This window comes from Thalassophryne amazonica, chromosome 3 (genome assembly GCF_902500255.1).
Source record: "Thalassophryne amazonica chromosome 3, fThaAma1.1, whole genome shotgun sequence".
NCBI classification, from domain to species: domain Eukaryota; kingdom Metazoa; phylum Chordata; class Actinopteri; order Batrachoidiformes; family Batrachoididae; genus Thalassophryne; species Thalassophryne amazonica.
The window spans coordinates 37204600-37224034 of record NC_047105.1 but is presented as its reverse complement, the minus strand read 5'-3'; the positions used below and the strand labels follow the sequence as shown (position 1 = coordinate 37224034).

The following is a 19435-nucleotide window of genomic DNA, read 5'->3' as shown; positions in this document are numbered from 1 at the left end:
GAAATCTTTGATGCTCATGCAAAAATACTGGCAAGAGATGAGTTTCCGCTGCCACTACATTACCTCCGTTAATAGGTCATTACTGCGCCATTGGCTTCCGCTGACCATCACAGTGTGACTGGAGCAAGCTTTCTCCAGTGTTCTCCGGACTTTGAGAATCGGCTGCTTCACCTTTTCAAGTCAGTGTGAATGGGCCATAAACAAAATATAGGCACAAAACAGCTTGTTATAGAATTCTGACATATGAAACAGTTCTGAACTCTTCCTTTCACAGACACGACCATTGGGCAGTAATCTATGTAACATAATCAGTAAGCAGGCAGCAGAGTGGCTTTGTGGTTAGCACTGTTGCCTCACAGCAAGGTCATGGGTTCAATTCCCACCTGGAGCCTTTCTGTGTGGCGTCTGCATGTTCTCCCCTCCGGCTCCCTCACCCATCCAGGCATGTAGGTTAGGTGGATTGGAGACTTTAAATTGTCCACTGGTGTGTGTGTGAGAATGTGTTTGTCTATATGTGGCCCTGTGATAGACTGCCGTCCTTTCCAGAGTGTACCCCGCCTCACACCTCATGACTGATGGGACAGGTTCCAGCACCTCCGTGTCCCCTAATTGGAGTAAAGGTACAGAAAAATGGATGGATGTTTGATCAGTCTGCAGGAAGGGAATATTATATATTTTTTATTTTCAAATTAAGTCAATTTTACTTTTTAATTAACTTGCATAACAAAATCGAAAAACTTAGGCTTTGATGTATTCAAGACTAAAATGTATGACAAATACGACTGTGTACACACTTATAACATATTTATGACAAATGAGATCATTAATCAGTTTATTTAAAAAAAAAAATCAATTTAATACTTTCATTTTGTGATTATTAATTATACCACAGTTACTTTTTAGGTTGCTCTTTTACTGGCTGGATACAACTGGTGAAAATTTGCACACATTCACATTCATATTGTTTATCAATAAGAATAATTTCTTACAAGTTTTGTTTGTGCAAGGACATAAAATTATTTCTCATAAGTTTGATGATGAAAACTTTCAGATTTCAAAAAGGACCTAGCAACTAAAAAAAAAGCTGTGCATCTGTCCGATCAGACTCCACAGCCTTGTTTTTATTAAATTTTTGTAATTCTCATGTTACCTACACAAAAAGGACAACATACAAGTGAAATATTTAGTGAAATTAACATTTATTTGGTATACGTATTTGGTAAATTTGTATCTGCTCAATGGGAGAGGGTGGGGTGTCTCCAAAGGTGCTCCTAAATGATGTTGGAAACCTCAGTTTATATCGGGGTAAAAAGGATTTTTAGAAAAAGTGGCCATTTAATATAATGTACAATAATGACTGAAGCCACAAACAATCTAAGAGGAACTGTTTATATATATATATATATATATATATATATATATATATAATTTTTTTTGATATTGAACAATAAAAATCAAATCTCAATGCACTGAAATCACTATCAGCCTTGAATTCCTTTGTCATATTTTGTGATGCTCATGTGATAAAACTGCACCTTGCCCACTAGGAGACAGCAGAGAGACAGTTAAGAGAAAGGTACGGTATAAAACAAAAAACTCCTTTAGGTCAATTCCCAAAGTGCCATGTGACTGAAACCATGTGGAGGTACACAGCTGGAAGACATGGGTGAGAAATTAAGCCTCAAAACCCTTAGGGAGCTATTAACAAAATGTTCCAAACATGTCAACACAAAGCTACTGGGGATTGAAGCAGCAAGTTGGTAATGACCTCGCACATTGGTGACACACAATCATGGATGGTGTTCATGTGTTTTGTGTAATATGTCCAACAGTAACCGCATCTGACGGCTCTGAGTGGACCAGAACTAGAAGTGATATGGGGTGTGGGTGACCCAGTTGGACATCTGTTCTTTAGTGCGCTTGGCCGAACTATGGCTAGTGAACAAGGATTTGAAGGCCTCTGACTTTTCCTCCATGTCTTGGATGGACCTCTTCTTGGTGGTAGCTTCAGAAGACTGTGTGTCTTTAGAGGACCCGCACAATCCAGAAGGTCCAGCAACAGCTGTGCGGGGGAAAAAAAAATAGCAAACATACGTTATGATAATAAAGACAATGAAAATAAAATTCCAAAAAGAATTTTGAGGGCTGCCTGCTGCGTGATTTCCTTTCACTGAGGGGTAGACAAGATGGGTGCAAATTGTCAACAATTAATGATAAGATCAATATATAACGAATGGAGCCAGTGGCCAGTCAGTGAGATTTTAGCTGCAATTCCACAACACTGTGCCAGTGCCACTTGGTGCCACTCAAAGCAGTATCAAGACAATGCCAGTAAAGGCCACTGAAGTTTGAATTATTTACATTTTCAAAGCTGTAAAACGAATGAATGACTGTGTCCACTGTAACTCAACGAAATTGTTAGATGGTGGTACGACTATCACAGAGGCAGGCAAATAAGTAATATTTGGGGGGAGCTACATTATTTGCCCAGGAATAATGGTTTGCTGTTTGTCTGTTTCCAATGACCCAATCCCAATACTGCAAAGGGAGAGTACTGGGATTGGGTCCTGAAGAAAAACACTGCTCAACTGTGGGGCAGATACCCCTTTTTCAGCTCACATGATCATGTCAAGATATTAGCTTTTGACAATAACCTATTTGTTACTGGGGTTTTACTTTTTAACCGCTAAGACGTGAAGACTGATCCTGAATGAGCAACTCAGGATAATAATAATAATAAAAAAAAAAAAATCAACCCATTTAAGGATGAAAAGAAAACAGATTTTCTTTTATGTTTGATTATTCAGCCAGACTTTTGTTAACTACACCTTGCAGTCTCAGCTCCGTAATTTGGCCCAAAGTGGGCGTTTTCCATCTTTTATCCACATTTCGTTCCAGGCTATGAATTTCTAACAATTCTTTCAGACTGGTTCCCACGCTGCTTCACAGTGTGCCCCAGTCCTTAAAAACATGCTATGACAAACAATAACGACACTCCAACAACTCATCGATCCACATGGGAGGAAAGTCGCTGCACATCTACCTAATTTGCTGCCTGCAGTGCCATTTTGTAGTGAGCTGCTCTCCCCCATGTTCAGTTGTGGAGAACATCTTTCATCTTTCAAAGAAAAGAGTGAAACAATTGCTGTTAGGACCAAAATATATTACACAGACACAAAATAATAATAATAATACATTCCGTTTGTAGGTGCCTTTCAAAAAAACTCAAGGACACCATTACAATGCAACAATAAGCAGATTTAAAAGCTTAACAATAAACAAATTAGAATTAAAAACTTAAAAGGAAATTTAACAGTTAAAAAGAAATTATATAACAGTTTAAAACAAGACAAAAGTTATGCAGTGAATGATGGGAAATCATGGTGATTCTTTAACAGGTGGGTTTTGAGGCATGATTTCACAATAACCAGACAGTCAATGTTACAGATATCTGGTGGAAGGGAGTTCCAAAGGTGGGGGGGCAGAGCGGCTGAAAGCTCTAAATCCCATGGTGGTCAAGTGGACAGGAGGAATGGTGAGGCTGAGAGAAGATGATGATCTGAGGGTGTGGCTGGGTGTGTGTGTATGCGCGCGCGTGTGTGAAGATGTTCGATGAGGTACGGAGGAGCAAAGTTATGGAGGCCCTTGAAGGTTAGAAGGATGATTTTATAGTCAATGCGATGAGTGACTGGAAATCAGTGAAGTTGTTGAAGAACAGGGGTGATGTGGTGAATGAACGTGTTCCTGTGATGATCTGAGCTACTGCATTCTGAACCAGTCGAAGCTTTTGCGGGTAGACCAAAGAGAAGAGAGTAATGGCTGTGTAGGTTAATCCTGGTCCCCCCGACCAAACGATCCGCACTAAAAATCGGTCCACTCTGCCGTCACTGCACATCCATCTTTTTTGAGTGTCACCAGCGTTTCACCGATTATCACCTCGTTTCTGCTTCAAACTGCACACCAGTCATCATCTATCTCAGTGACAGATCTCTGAAGCTTTTGTACAACAATCATTTCCACATAAATTCAGCATTATTTCATCATAAAACAGAGGAAGTGATCAGAGAGGCGCGGCTACACGAGCTGCTAGCTGTTGCGTTCACTGCACGCCCGTCATTTCAAGCATCACATCACCTTGTGTCTGCTTAAAACTGACTTTAGAATGATTTAAGAGGGTTTACCTTGTCATCTGATGGTTCATAATCCCATTGATCCATTTGATCGCTTTGGGTAAAGGGACTGTCTCAGATGAGCTGCTGTGGTCCAAATAGACGCATGCGCAGTGGATGCAGGGCGGACCAATTTTTAGGGGAGACCATTCGGCCTGCGACACCGGGCCTCTTAAGTAGTGTTTTTCTTTAATGCAATGCAGAAGCATGACAGCATGCATGATTTTCATTCATTAAAAAGAGAGAAAAAAAAAGTTTGATTGAAGAAATATCCGCTGCCATGGAGTTGCTTTCTTATAAATACAGCCTCTTAAATCAGTTGAATTATAGTGCATCCGGAAAGTATTCACAGCACTTCACTTATTCCACATTTTATGTTACAGCTTTATTTCAAAATGGAGTACATTCATTTTTTTCCCCCTCAAAATTCTACTCACAAAACCCCATAATGACAACAACATAAAGCTTTTTAAATTTTTGCTAATCAATCTCTCTCGCTCTCTCTCTCTCTCATATATATATATATATATATATATATATATATATATATACAGGGGTGGTGGCCAAGTGGTTAATGCGCTTGGTTTCAGTGCAGAAGGTTCCGGGTTCTAAACCCACCCCTGCCACAGTTCTCCATGTAATGTGGAGTTGCGTCAGGAAGGGCATCCGGCGTAAAACCTGTGCCAATTCAACATGTAGATCCACCTTGGATTTGCTGTGGCGACCCCGAGTGCAAACAAGGGAGCAGCCGAAGGGACTTACTTTACTGAGATATATATATATATATATATATATATATATATATATATATATATATATATGCACAGTCACAGTAATTAAGCAATCAACACCAAACTTGCTATGGTGACTGGGGGCACGAAGGAGGAGGTCATTGGGGCCCTTAGGTTGAAACTGTACATGCATGAACACACACACACACACACACACACACCTGTGTGTGCCTTAAATATTAGATCACGACCAGCTCAATGGAGCCCTTATTTTCACAAGTAGCAAGCATCACACTTTACTTACTACGTAGTAGCAGCTGGCTAACGTGCACTTCAATTACAATCCGAATGGGACAACGTACGCTGCATGCGAGTTAAGCTACACAAAACTTGCTATGGTGACTGGGGGCACCAAGGGGGAGGTCACTGCGGCCCTTAGGTTCAAAGCATACATGTGTGAACACACAGACATGGGTCAACCTTATATATTAAATCACAACCCCTCACTGGAGCCCTTATTTTCAAAGTTTACGAGGTCTCTTAGATAATAAACCGACCCTTTTATTTTATTTTTTTTAACTATATGGATTTGAATGACATGCGATTACACCAATCATGCTTGAACCCTCGTGCGCATGCATGAGTTTTTTCACGCGTGTCGGTGACGTCATTTCCCAGTGGGCAGGCCTTGAGTTAGATGTGGTCCCACCCTCTCGGCTGAATTCCTTTGTTTCACACGCTGCTCGAGACGGCGCGCGTTGCTTTATCAAAATTTTTTCTGGACCTGTGAGGAATATCCGAGTGGACACTATTCGAGAAATTAAGCTGGTTTTCTGTGAAAAGTTTAACGGCTGATGAGAGATTATGGGGTGTTTCTGTCGGTGTAAGGACTTCCCACGGAGCGGGACGTCCTGCAGCGCTTCCAGGCGCCGTCGTCGGCCTGTTTCGAGCTGAAAACATCCTAATTTAAGGCTTAATTCACCCAGGACATCGTGAGAGAACAGAGAAGATTCAGAAGAGGCCGGCATGAGGAATTTATGCGGACATTCCACTGTTTAAGGACATTTTTTTTAATGAAAGACGTACGCGCAAATTCGCCGAGTCGTTTCCGTGACGACTCGGCAAATCTGTGTGCACCGCGACAGGAAAAACACCTCCGTGTTGAAAACCATTTGTAGAATTCAGGCGGCTTTTAATGGCTTTCAACAAGTGAGTAACTGAGAAATTGTTTAACAGCTTGGGCATGTTCCAACTTGCCCGTTAAGATTTCCAACGGAGGTGTTTTTCCTGCCGCGACCCCCCGCGGTCGGGTCCAGCCCGACATGCGACTCTGCCCGCACGTTCTTTCATTACAAAATGACCGTTAACAATGGAATGTCCGAATAAACTCCTCATGCCTACTTCTTCTGAAAGTTCTCTGTTCTCTGACGACTTACTGCGTCAACAGAGCCTGAAATGTGGAAGTTTTCAACTTGAAACAGCGAGACGCTGCCGCCTCGAAGCGCAGATCGCCGTCAGGCGCCGTGGACCGTCCTTAAAGCGACACTGCCAGACCAAAATCTCTCATCAGCCGTTAAAATTTTTACCGAAAACCAGCTGAATTTATTGAATGGTGTCCACTCAGTTGTGCCTTACAGTTTTGAAAAATTTTTTATCAAACAAAGCAACAGTCTCTGAGCCATTCCTAAACAATGAAAAAAATCGACGAGCGGGTGGACGACTCCTCACTCAAAGACTGCCCACAGGCGAATGACGTAACCGACAGGCGTGAAAAAACTCTCGCATGCCCACGAGGGTTCAAGCATGTCTGATGTAATCACACGTGATTCAAATCCATATGGTTTTTGAAAAAAATAATAAGGTCGGATACTTTTCTAATAGACCTCGTACATGGTACTCAGATCAGGTCGCCAGCATCACACTTTACTTACTATGTAGTAGCAGCTGGCTAGTGTGTAGTTTAATTACAATCTGGATGGGTCAGCGCATGTTTTTTCAATTAAAATGTACCTGCTGTGTACGACATGCCAGAGCGTTGCAGTGATATGACATGCTATCACCTTTTATCATGATTCACCTGAGTCTCATGAATGTCACAAATTGCTCTATGAAAATTAATGACAACATACACACAATGCAATGCAACTTACTACACCATAACCCCCTACCATCCGCCTCATTTTGGCTTGTCAGTATCTCAAAAATAAAAACTGAAATTTCCCCATCAATGGGATATACAGGCTTAGAAGGGGTTAACGAAAGTGACATGAAATATACAGTGACATGGTTAAAATTCTTCTCTATTACCTGTGCGTAGAACAGGTAACTCAGCTAGTTAAAAATAAAACACTAAGAGTTCACATGTACGTAAGTATTCACATCCTTTGCTCAGTACTTTGTTGACTATGGCTCGTGAACTGCCATCTTCTCTTCTGAAGACACACTTTTATTCTGTGGTTTTTAACAGTGTGTGAGTTGTGTGGTCCTCTGTTTTGTTTCTGTTTTTATTTAGGTTGATTTTATTGGTTTTACATGTTGTATTTATTTTTATCTTTGTATGTTTTATTTTTTATTGTTATTTTACTTATTTTTTATTTATTTCTTGACTTGATTCTATGTGTAGCACTTTGGAGCGTCTTTGTTGTTAAATGTGCTATATAAATAAAGTGGATTGGACTGGATGCATGTTTGACAGCAATTGCAGCCTCAAGTCTTCTTGAATATGTTGTCACAAGCTTGGTGCTCCTATCTTTGAGCAGTTTTGCCCATTCATCATTGCAGCACCTCTCAAATTCCATCAGGTTGGATGGGGAGCGTCAGTGCACAGCCATTTTCACATCTGTCCACAGATGTTCAATAGGATTCAGGTCTGGGCTCTGGCTGGGCCACTCAGGGTCATTCAGAGTTGCACTGAAGACCTTGATCTCCAGGTGGGCTGCCATGTTCCTTTTACCAAGGATTGGCTTCCATCTGGCCACTCTACCATACAGGCCTGATTGGTGGATTGCTGTAGAGATAGTTGTCCTTCTGGAAGGTTCTCTTCTCTCCACAGAGGAATAGTGGAGCTCTGACAAAGTGACCATCAGGTTCTTGGTCACCTCCCTGACTACGGCCCTTCTCCCCAAATCACCCCGGTTATATGGGCAGCCAGCTTTAGAAAGAGTTCTGGTGGATTTGAACTTCTTCCATTTACGGTTGATGGAGGCCACTGTGCTCATTAGAACATTCAAAGCAGCAGAAATGTTTCTGTACCCTTCCCCAGATTTGTGCCTCAAGACAATACTGTCTCGGAGGTCTACAGACAGTTCCTCTGACTTCATGCTTGGTTTGTGTTCACCTGTGGGACCTTATATATGTAGACAGGTGTCTGCCTTACCAAATCATGCCCAGGTGGACTCCAATTAAGCTGTAGAAACATCTCAAAGATGATCACTGGAAACAAGATGCACCTGAGCACAATTTTGAGCTTCATGGCAAAGGTTGTGAATACTTACGTAAGCGTGATTTCTTATTTTTTTATTTTTAATAAATCTGCAAAAATCTCAAACTTTTTTCACATTGTCATTATGGGGTATCGTGTGGAGAATTTTGAGGAAAAAATGAATTTAATTTTGGAATAAGGCTGTAACACAACAAAATGTGGAAAAAGTGAAACATCGTGAATACTTTTCAGATGCACTGTATATCATGTTGAAAAACAGTAATATCTACACAGGTGGATAAAATTGTTGGACCCTTATGCGCATGCACGCACACGCACACGCACACACACACACCTTCAACCGCTTAATCCAATTAAGGGTCGTGGGGGGCTGGAGCCTATCCCAGCAGTCACAGAGCGCGAGGCAGGGTACACCCAGGACAGGATGCCAGTCTGTCACAGGGCTGGTACCCCTATATTTTATGTAATATTTATCGAACCTAATAAGAAATTTTCAACAGTTTTCTTCATGTTTTAATTTGTAACAGAATGTGCAGTGTTCCTAATGTATTTGCGTGTATGGAAATAAAAGCCATCTGAAAGATTTTCAAACTTTACTTTTTTTTTTTTTTTTTTTTTTTAATACACACTGCTTTTATTTTGAACACAACTGATGTCCAAGACATAATCAGTGACTTGGAAAAGTTCCTATGTCCACCCCTTGACTTCTCTAAAGAAATTTGGCTGTAAAAGTGATGATACTCTACATTCTTCAATGGGTGCCAATAATTGTGTCCAGTATATATTTTATGCCTTGATTTTTTTTTTTTTTTCCACTTTACAAAAGCATTTTGTTTTGTTATTGTTGCGAAATAACTTTGGACATTTTAAAAAATGTTTTGATTTAACAAAATTGTGTTGTTTACACTCACTTCTAACCAAATAATACAGTTCATTCATTCATTTGGGTCTGGGTCACTGTGGTAGCAGCACAAGCAGCTCATCCCACACTTCCTTATCCTTGGCCAAGTCCTGTTAACTCTTCCCAGGGGATACCAAGGCATTCCCAAGCCATCTGGGAAATATAATCTCTCCAGCATGTCCTGGGTCTTCCCCAGGGCCTCCTCCTTGTCGGATGTGCCTGGAAGACCTCCCTAAGGAGATGACCTCATACACTTACAATTAAATGTATACATACAGTAGTGTTCAGAATAATAGTAGTGCTATGTGACTAAAAAGATTAATCCAGGTTTTGAGTATATTTCTTATTGTTACATGGGAAACAAGGTACCAGTAGATTCTCACAAATCCAACAAGACCAAGCATTCATGATATGCACACTCTTAAGGCTATGAAATTAGGCTCACCCATTGATCAGCTCCAGGATGATCAAAGGCAGTCTGGACTTACCTGTAAGGGCTGTGACAGTTAGAAGACACCTGTGTGAAGCTAATTTATTTGCTTCACACAGGTGAATGGAGGAAGAGAAATGGAGGAATATTTTGTGGAGTGATGAGAGTAAAATTGTTCTTTTTGGGTCCAAGGGCCGCAGACAGTTTGTGAGACGACCCCCAATCTCTGAATTCAAGCCACAGTTCAGAGTGAAGACAGTGAAGCACGGTGGTGCAAGCATCATGATATGGGCATGTTTCTCCTACTATGGTGTTGGGCCTATATGTCGCATACCAGGTATCATGGATGCATGAAAAACTAATTCATGCATTTATTTCCTCTAGGCTGGACTATTGTAATTCATTATTATCAGGTTGTCCTAAAAGTTCCCTAAAAAGCCTTCAGTTAATTCAAAATGCTGCAGCTAGAGTACTGACGGGGACTAGAAGGAGAGAGCATATCTCACCCATATTGGCCTCTCTTCATTGGCTTCCTGTTAATTCTAGAATAGAATTTAAAATTCTTCTTCTTACTTATAAGGTTTTGAATAATCAGGTCCCATCTTATCTTAGGGACCTCGTAGTACCATATCACCCCAATAGAGCGCTTCGCTCTCAGACTGCAGGCTTACTTGTAGTTCCTAGGGTTTGTAAGAGTAGAATGGGAGGCAGAGCCTTCAGCTTTCAGGCTCCTCTCCTGTGGAACCAGCTCCCAATTCAGATCAGGGAGACAGACACCCTCTCTACTTTTAAGATTAGGCTTAAAACTTTCCTTTTTGCTAAAGCTTATAGTTAGGGCTGGATCAGGTGACCCTGAACCATCCCTTAGTTATGCTGCTATTGACGTAGACTGCTGGGGGGTTCCCATGATGCATTGTTTCTTTTTCTTTTTGCTCTGTATGCACCACTCTGCATTTAATTATTAGTCATCGATCTCTGCTCCCCTCCACAGCATGTCTTTTTCCTGGTTCTCTCCCTCAGCCCCAACCAGTCCCAGCAGAAGACTGCCCCTCCCTGAGCCTGGTTCTGCTGGAGGTTTCTTCCTGTTAAAAGGGAGTTTTTCCTTCCCACTGTAGCCAAGTGCTTGCTCACAGGGGGTCGTTTTGACCGTTGGGGTTTTACATAATTATTGTATGGCCTTGCCTTACAATATAAAGCGCCTTGGGGCAACTGTTTGTTGTGATTTGGCGCTATATAAAAAAATCGATTGATCGATTGATCAGTTTGGATATGTCAAAATACTTGAAGAGGTCATGTTGCCTTATGCTGATGAGGACATGCCCTTGAAATGGGTGTTTCAACAAGACAATGACCCCAAGCACACTAGTAAACATGCAAAATCGTGGTTCCAAACCAACAAAATTAATGCCTCGCAGATGTGAATAAATCATGAAAAACTGTGGTTATACAATTAAATACTAGTTTAGTGATTCACAGGATTGCTATAAAAGCAGTTTGAACATAATAGTTTTGAGACTGTAGCGTCAACAGCAGATGCTACTATTATTGTGAACACCCCCTTTTCTACTTTTTTTTTTTTACTAATAGCCCAATTTCATAGCCTTAAGAGTGTGCATATCATGAATGCTTGGTCTTGTTGGATTTGTGAGACTCTACTGAATCTACTGGTACCTTGTTTCCCATGTAACAATAAGAAATATACTCAAAACCTGGATAATCTTTTCAGTCACATAGCACTACTATTATTCTGAACACTACTGTAAAATACAGGGGTACCAACAATTTTGTCGACGTGTGTATATCCTGTCTGATAGTTATTTGTCACCCTGTTGCACCAAAATCCTCAATATAAACCAATCTTGGCAGTAGATTGCCCTGATGGTCTGGTCTTGCGTTTTACACAGGCAGCTACGCTAAATAGTATTATCAATGAAATTACAGTTGCACTTTTAAGTCAGTTGGTCTGTGTTGACAACAATACGCTGCTGACAAAAAAAAGACTTCCTGATCGATTAAAGATTTGCAAAATTATTAGGCAAAAATGTACGAGGTTAGAAAATAAATGAGGCTCAAGGCTGAAGGTTTTTAACCAAACACTGAATGACTGCATTGTAGATTATTATGAACATGCTCTTTCAGATGGTAAGACTGTTTGTTACTTTGCTTTGATTATAATTAATAACAATAAAAATGATCCAAGATTTTGCCACTTTAAAGTGCATGGGTGTTTTTTTTGTTGGGGGGTGGGGGTCTGCTGTGATAACCACTGTGACAGTTTTTCTGCTGCCAATGTTTAATTATTGTTCTTACTCAGATTCAGACTTTTATTGATCCCAAGTAGCACAATTCATTTGCAGCTTACTCCACCACAATCACCAATAACGTCTAACATTATGTCCAGGCACACTTTCTTACTGCCCTGCAGGATTTTAAACCATGACAGCATCATATGTTGCTAATGTAATCTTTGTGACTGTGGTCCCAGCTCTCTTCAGGTCATTGACCAGGTCCTCCTGTGTAGTTCTGAGCTTTCTCAGAATCATCCTTACCCCACAAAGTGAGATCTTGCATGGAATCCCAGACCGAGGGAGATTGACAGTCATCTTGTGTTTCTTCCACTTTCTAATAAATAATCATGACAGTTGTTGTCTTCTACCAAGCTGCTTGCCTGTTGTCCTGTAGTCAGCTTTGTGCAGGTCTACAGTTTTGTTCCTGGTGTCCTTAGACAGCTCTTTGGTCTTGGCTATGGTGGACAGGTTGGAGTGTGATTGATTGAGTGTGTGAACAGATGTCTTTTATACAGGTAACAAGTTCAAACAGGTGCAATTAATACAGGTAAAGAGTGCAGAATAAGAGGGCTTCTTAAATTAAAATTAATAAGTCTGTGAGAGCCAGAATTCTTGCTGTTTGGCAGGTGTTCAAATACTTATTTTCAGCAGTAACATACAAATAAATTATATATATATAAAAAAAAAAAAAAAAAAAAAAAAAAAAAAAAATCATACATTGTGATTTCCGCTTTTTTTTTTTTTTTTAAGATTATGTCTCTCACAGTGGACATGCACCTAAGATGAAAATTTCAGACCCCTCCATGATTTCTAAGTGGGAGAACTTGCAAAATTGCAGGGTGTTCAAATACTTATTTTCCTCACTGTATGTACTTGCTCCACAACATTGTCTTTTTTTTTCATTACTTTAAGAACATAGCTCCTGTTTGTTATTCTGCATGCCTTAGCTTAAAAAGTAGTTAAAAATACTTATTTTCCTCACAGGATATGCTGGACTCCGAAAAATGATGCCCACCTCTTCCACAATTTCTCGGATAGTCACACGACTGAAAAGCCACCGAAAGCTGTCTGAATCTTCCGAATGGTGGAAGAGGTGGGCATGTCACAGCATGCCCTGTAAGAATTCAACATGAAGGTGCTTTTGCGCCGCCGTTATCAGCTTCATGCCGAAGCACGAATTTCACCGCCACTCTTTTCATGGCCAAATCTTCTGTCACAGTGGAATGTGCCGAAAAAGTGCTGATGTCCACCTCTTCCGCAATTTCTCGGATAGTCACACGACGGTCCCGCATCACCACAGCGTTCACTTTGGAAATGATCTGGTCATTTCAGCATGTTGATGGCTGACCGGAGCGTGGCTCACTCTCCACCGTTGTGCGGATGTCTTTAAACCAGTTGTACCACTCCTTAATCTGTGTGATGCCCATAGGCTCGTCACCGAAAGCCGTCTGAATCTTCCGAATGGTTTCCACCTGGCTGTCGCCCAGTTTCTGGCAAAATTTGATGCAGTCGCGCTGCTCCAGTCGTTCCGCCATTTTCCTTGCAATGAAAATCCGACGAGAGACTACACACGTCCTCACACAAAGGCTGCTTGCAAGCAAATGACGCAATCGACAGGTGTGAAAAAATTCACGCATGCACACGAAGGTTCAAGGTTGGCTCATGCAAGCACACGTGATTCAAATCCATCAGGTTTTTGTATATATGTGTGTAAACTGTGTGGTCTTTTAATTCCGTAATATTTCAGACCAAACATAAGAGAGACAAGATTATGATAGTATGGTGACATGAGGCAGCAAGTAACAGGAATACTAGAAAAAACAGGAAGACAGCAAAAAGGAGCAAAATCAACTACTGAACCCTAAAGGAAATAGTATAAGTCATGGTCATTTGACTGGTGCATTGTTTTGTTAATGTCTGTCGACAAAAGGTAGAAGACAGCTGTTTACAGTAACTGGACGTCTAACCTTCTGTCTTTTGACATTCAAGTTTTTTTTACTCCATATCTAAGTGACTTCTTCAGTTCCTCTCCTCTTCAGTCATATGGGTGAGAGAAACAAATTTCTTAACACCAACAAAAAGTCCAGCTGCTGCAGAATAAACTTGCAGTAATGTAAATGGAATGCAAATCTGTCTTTTAAAAAAAGACACAGGATGCCTCACCCAAACGTGGCACAAACCTTGTGAGTCTAATGGCGCGAACACCGACTGAGCAGACTTCTTCTTTTTTGATTTCTTAAAAAGAAAGAGAATGAGAAAATAAATACAATGAAATCTCCTAAAGAAACACAAATGAAAGCAGGTATTCAATATGGTCACACCCTGTCATTCAATCATTTCCCAGTATTCTGTGGATATGGTTGATTAAACGTACCTTAGCTTGACTCGCTTCTCTTCCATCTTCTCACTCAACTTCTCCACTTCTTCCTTAGTGCCATTGAGCACAACAATATCCTCATCTTGAAATGGATCCCCACACTAAAGTACAGAAAAAAAGGAAAAGGATATGAAATAGCACCACATGAGATACTTCTAAGTATAGCAGCACTCCAGAGCAGAGTGGATACTGCTGGATGGACAACCACCACAAACACGTTAAAAAGGGGTCGACCAACATGCCTCAAATAATTTTTGCAGTTTCATGTTGTGAAGCAGTTATTTTCTTACAACAGCAAAGCAAAGAGGAAAAATATACTGATGTGTAATGCTGCAGTTTAGTCTGGATCAACAGCTGTACAGAACTCAAAACATGGTGGCATTAGCAAAGAAAAAATAAGTGTCAGGCTGTGGCGTCACATCAGTGACAAAACCCAACTCGCGTAAAAAAAATGCGTTCAAGTGTAGATATTAACTGTGCACGTGCAAATGATCTCTGCGTGCGAGGACCAGCGCTCCCCCCACCCGCTTGAACTTGATTTCTGCTTGCACACAGAGAATTCCTGCTCGCTTGCTTGAAATTTATGGCACTATGGGGGCGGGATTATGGCACTATGGGGAGGGAACCAGGCTGGCACTGGCTTTGCTGTGATTGGTCGTCTCTGGAGAGTGAGGTTTGATAGACAGCCCTCCTCTCTGATGCGGAAGTCAGTCGGAGACAGCGGCGATAAGCGATTATCACCTTGTTTCTGCTTAAAACTTCACTCGACTCATCATCTATCTCAGTGACAGATCTCTGAAGCTTCTGTACAACAATCATTTCCACATAAATTCAGCATTATTTCATAACAAATTACAGAAAGTCCAAAAAATCCATCTAAAGACTAGAGCCCGACTGATATGGATTTTTTGAGGCCGATGCCGATAACAATATTTGGATGAAAAAAAAAATGCAGATAAACGATAAATTGGCTGATTTGCCGATAGCCGCTAAATTTTTTTTTTATTAATAAAATGTTCCTTTTTGGACCCTTAACAAAAAAGTATGAGCTAAAAGCTGAAGCTTTGTCCTCATATTGATTAATGTTATAACAGAGAAGAATTTTCAAGTTCAAAAAATGCAATCAAGAATTAAACCTTTGTGAAATTAGCAAATACATATCCTTAAAAACAGTTGTGAAATACATCTGATAGTGTACCTCTTGTTGCTGCAACTTAGATATAGGTTCAGGATAAGGATATAGATCCTTATAAACTTACTTGTATGCTTTTGTCAGCCAATCAGTGCAGTGTGACGCCAAACTATGGGGGCCGGTGATGAACACATTTAAGCAGGGGTGTAAGCAGCTCTCAGTTGAATGGAGTCAGAGCTCCATCTACTGGACAAATGGTGCAAGGACATTTTACATTGCCGACACAAACATTATTTCAGTAACTGTTCTGTTTGAGAAATTATCGACGTTCTATCGGCAAAATTTAGGCTGATAGTGAGTACTTTGAAAAGGGCTTATATCGGCCGACATATCGGTTGGGCTCTACTAAAGACCATCTAAAGACCACCTGCTGGATCATCTTTTCTTTTTGTGTGAAACAGTGCAAAGCTTTTGGTTTGACCTTCAACAATAGATTGTCTCTGAAGGAATTTGGATCAGCGATCTAAACATCACAGACATCAATTCTGGAATATTAACTGTAATGACTTTGCCTTAACATAATTTTACTAAGCAAATGTTACATGGTGGCGCTATGGTTTGCACATGATTTAAGAGGTTTTAATTTGTCGCGCAAATGTGATTTGTGGTTAATAATCACATTATTCCCTTTGATTTGTTAGGGTGTACAGAGTCAGTCTGCAGATGTGCCGGTGTCAGGAGGTGATTTTTAGGACTTTCTGTAATTTGTTATGAAATAATTCTGAATTTATGTGGAAATGATTGTTGTACAGAAGCTTCAGAGATCTTTCGCTGAGATAAATGATAAGTGAAGTTTTAAGCAGAAATGAGGTGATAATTGCTTAACACCGTTGTCTCCGACTGACTTCCATGCCAGAGAGAAGGGCTGTCAATCAAACCTCACTCTCCAGAGACGGCCAATCACAGCAGAGCCAGTGCCGACCTGGTTCCCTCCCCCGTAGTATCATAATGTAGTGAGCAGGTAGAAATCAACTTCGCACAAGCAGAAATCAAGTTTGAGCGGGTGGGGGGAGTGCTGGTCCTCGTGCATAGCACCTCTGCGTGCGCAGAAATCATTTGCACTTGCGCAGTTAATATCTACGCATGAACACATTTTTTTTTTTTACGCGAGTGGGGTTTTGTCACTGATATGACGCCATATCAGACAGTCTACACCAGGTTGAAGCTGTCTGCAAGCAACATTTGAGCTTGACTCTCTTTTTAGCAACAACAAAATCCTGGATTTAAATAGCTAATCCAACAGTCTGATCAAACAGGAGAAGATGAGAAGTTGGGAAAAGTGTAATGTCATCACAGTTGACATGAGGCTGATCTTTGAAGCAGTGCTGCATGCAAATAATAGACACTGTTTTAAATAATAGACACTTTTTAAACACTGTTCGTCCTAGCTTTTATTCTTGATACACACAAATGCATTGGGAACACTGCACATTCTATTCCAAATCAAAACATGAAGAACAATTTATCACATTTGTTCTTACTTTATATTAAGTGAAGAAAAAGGACTACCAGGCTGTTCAAAAAAACAGCAGTGTCTGCATTTTTCTTTATAAATACAAACATTTAGTGTATAAACTGTAAAATGCTTGAAGATTTGTATTTCCTGTGAATCAGGAAATTAAAAATTTGGTGATTTAGTGATATTTACTTGAAAGAAAACAAGTTTTTTCACTCACAAATTCCAATTTTACAAGAATTCTAGTAAATTAATAAATCCCAAGTAAATTTTACTTGCATATATTAGTTTATCTAAAAGAATAACTCAAATAAAATTTACTAGCAATTACCAACTGAATATTTTAATTGAATTTTACTCAGTCTTTAGTCATAAAAAGTAAAACCTTTCAGCTGTTCCTCTTGTTTTCACAGCAGATCCAATTTGCATCTGCATGTTGATTTGGCACAAATTCTACACTGGATGGCCTTCCTGATGGACCTCCACATTACATGGAGAAATGCGGCAGGGATGGGTTTTGAACTGGGAACCTTTTGCACTGAAACCAAGTGCACTAACCACTTGGCCACACCTCTGCCTACTATGGATTATTAAAAGTACTTAAATTTGTCAGACAATGACGAAAGAAATTCTGTTTCGAAAAAAAGATGCATCAAGATGCATCGATGGTTGTTTTATAATGAACACATTCATGAACTAATGATCCAAGATCTGCTGTGGCGACTCCAAGTGAAAACAAGGGCAGCCAAAAGGACTTAAAAGTCAGTGCAGGGGTGGTTCATTCTCGCCAGCTTTCGCCACAGCCATCGTCTCTTCAGCATTCTGCTAGTAACAAAAACAAATCCCATTATGGATCCACCAAGACAAAAAAGTATTTTAAATTACCGTGTTAATAACAACGTATCATCCATTATGACCTGTGGATGTCAGTATGCTCAGTGATAAAATTCTAAAAGTTTTTTTTCTTGTCATTACACGATTCTTGCAGCCAGATGAGATTAGAGAGGTGGGATTATGACATCATCCTTTCACAAAATTTGCATATTGGTTGTACACATGAAAATGCAAAGGCAGCGTTTTGACACTTATCCACTGTGGGGCCCATTTTCAAAAAATAGCATTTTTGGGTTTTGAAAATGGCGGTTCCATGTGGTGTATTGTATCGACATTTTGTTAATGTCGATACAATACAAAACATTTGCGGCTATGCCTACATTCATCTCCCTGTGGATGGACCCCAGTGACTCAATGAGGCCTGGATCGTATGTGTCACAACAGACAAACATTGTCAAAAGCAATCGGTATGTTACTAAGCAAACTGCCAAAGGTAAAAAGGCGGCATGATGCATTTTAACAAAGTGAACAAAACTAGTGTAAAAAAAAAAAAAAAAAAAAAAAAAAAAAAAAAAAAAAAAAAAAATTTAACCAAATGATATGGAAATGCAAACTGCAATTTAAATTTTCAGCTATATCATCCAGTTCTAATATCATGAATCCCTCATGTCAAAATGTTATCAATATATGTGCACTGCTTTTTGGTATCTGGCAAAGAAACTGATTATAACTTACATCAACAAAATCAAAGCTGGCAAAACATAATAGTCTTTGATATACTGTTTTATATTTTTACAAAATTATGCAGGTTTTCCAACCACCCCCCCAACACACGTTTCAAGAAAATATATTAAACTTACATTTGTCTTCACCAGGCTGAAAAGTACACAGGAAATCTTGCCGAGTAAAATTTTACTCTGCTGGGATAGCATTTGATCCCAGTCCAAATAGAGTGAATTTTACTCTATCACAGAGCTAAATCAATTCAAAACAGTGTAAAATCAACTCTTATTGGAGTAAAACCACTTGCACCGAACAGATGGTGTCGCAGACCGAACGGTCCTCTGTCAGCCCTGCCTTCACTGCGCTTACGACATCAGCCATGGTTCACTGATAATCATCTCGTTTCTGCTTCTGCACTCCAGTCATCATCTATCTCAGTGACAGATATCTGAAGCTTTTGTACAACAGTCCTGTCTGCATAATCCAGCATTATTCCATAATAACACATGGAGAAAGCGATCAGAGCAACGCGGCTGCAAAAGCTGTTGGATGATGCGTTCACTGCGCGTCGGACATTTCAATGCGTCACCATTTAAAGCCTTGTTTCTGCTTAAAACTGACTTTAGAATGATTCAAGAGGTTTACCTTGTCATCTGATGGTTAATAATCCCATTAATCCATTTGATCGCTTTGGGTGGAGAGACTCAGTCTCACACGGTGGCTGTCCTCCAGCATGACACAAGCACAGTGGAGGCAGGGTGGACCAATGTTTAGGGGGCAGACCGTTCAGTCTGTGGCTAATGTCAAGCTGATTCACTCCATGATAGAGTGTAATTTACTCTATTTAGACTGGAATCATTTAATGTTATCCCAGCAGAGTAAATTTACTCCC

The 19435-nt window shown here is 40.2% G+C and overlaps 1 protein-coding gene and 1 long non-coding RNA gene across 3 annotated transcripts in view; one reads left to right on the top strand and one right to left on the bottom strand.

Annotated features, from left to right (window-relative positions):
- Window positions 1-1302: 1302 nt before the first annotated feature.
- Window positions 1303-19435, bottom strand: part of rtf2 (replication termination factor 2) — an 81384-nt gene continuing 63251 nt past the window's right edge. The window contains exons 7-9 of one of the 2 annotated variants that reach the window (XM_034166065.1): window positions 14142-14196; window positions 3044-3118; window positions 1303-2062 (exon numbers count right to left, since the gene is read on the bottom strand). In XM_034166065.1, the coding sequence (XP_034021956.1) occupies window positions 1866-2062; window positions 3044-3118; window positions 14142-14196 (327 nt within the window). In that variant the 3' untranslated portion in view covers window positions 1303-1865. The remainder of the gene's footprint in view (window positions 2063-3043; window positions 3119-14141; window positions 14197-19435) is intronic. The other variant, XM_034166066.1, reaches the window with a different exon arrangement.
- On the top strand, window positions 1314-17869 carry LOC117506556. Its single transcript, XR_004559500.1, has 3 exons — window positions 1314-1386; window positions 16107-16116; window positions 17859-17869. It is a non-coding gene; the product is annotated as an uncharacterized LOC117506556 (long non-coding RNA).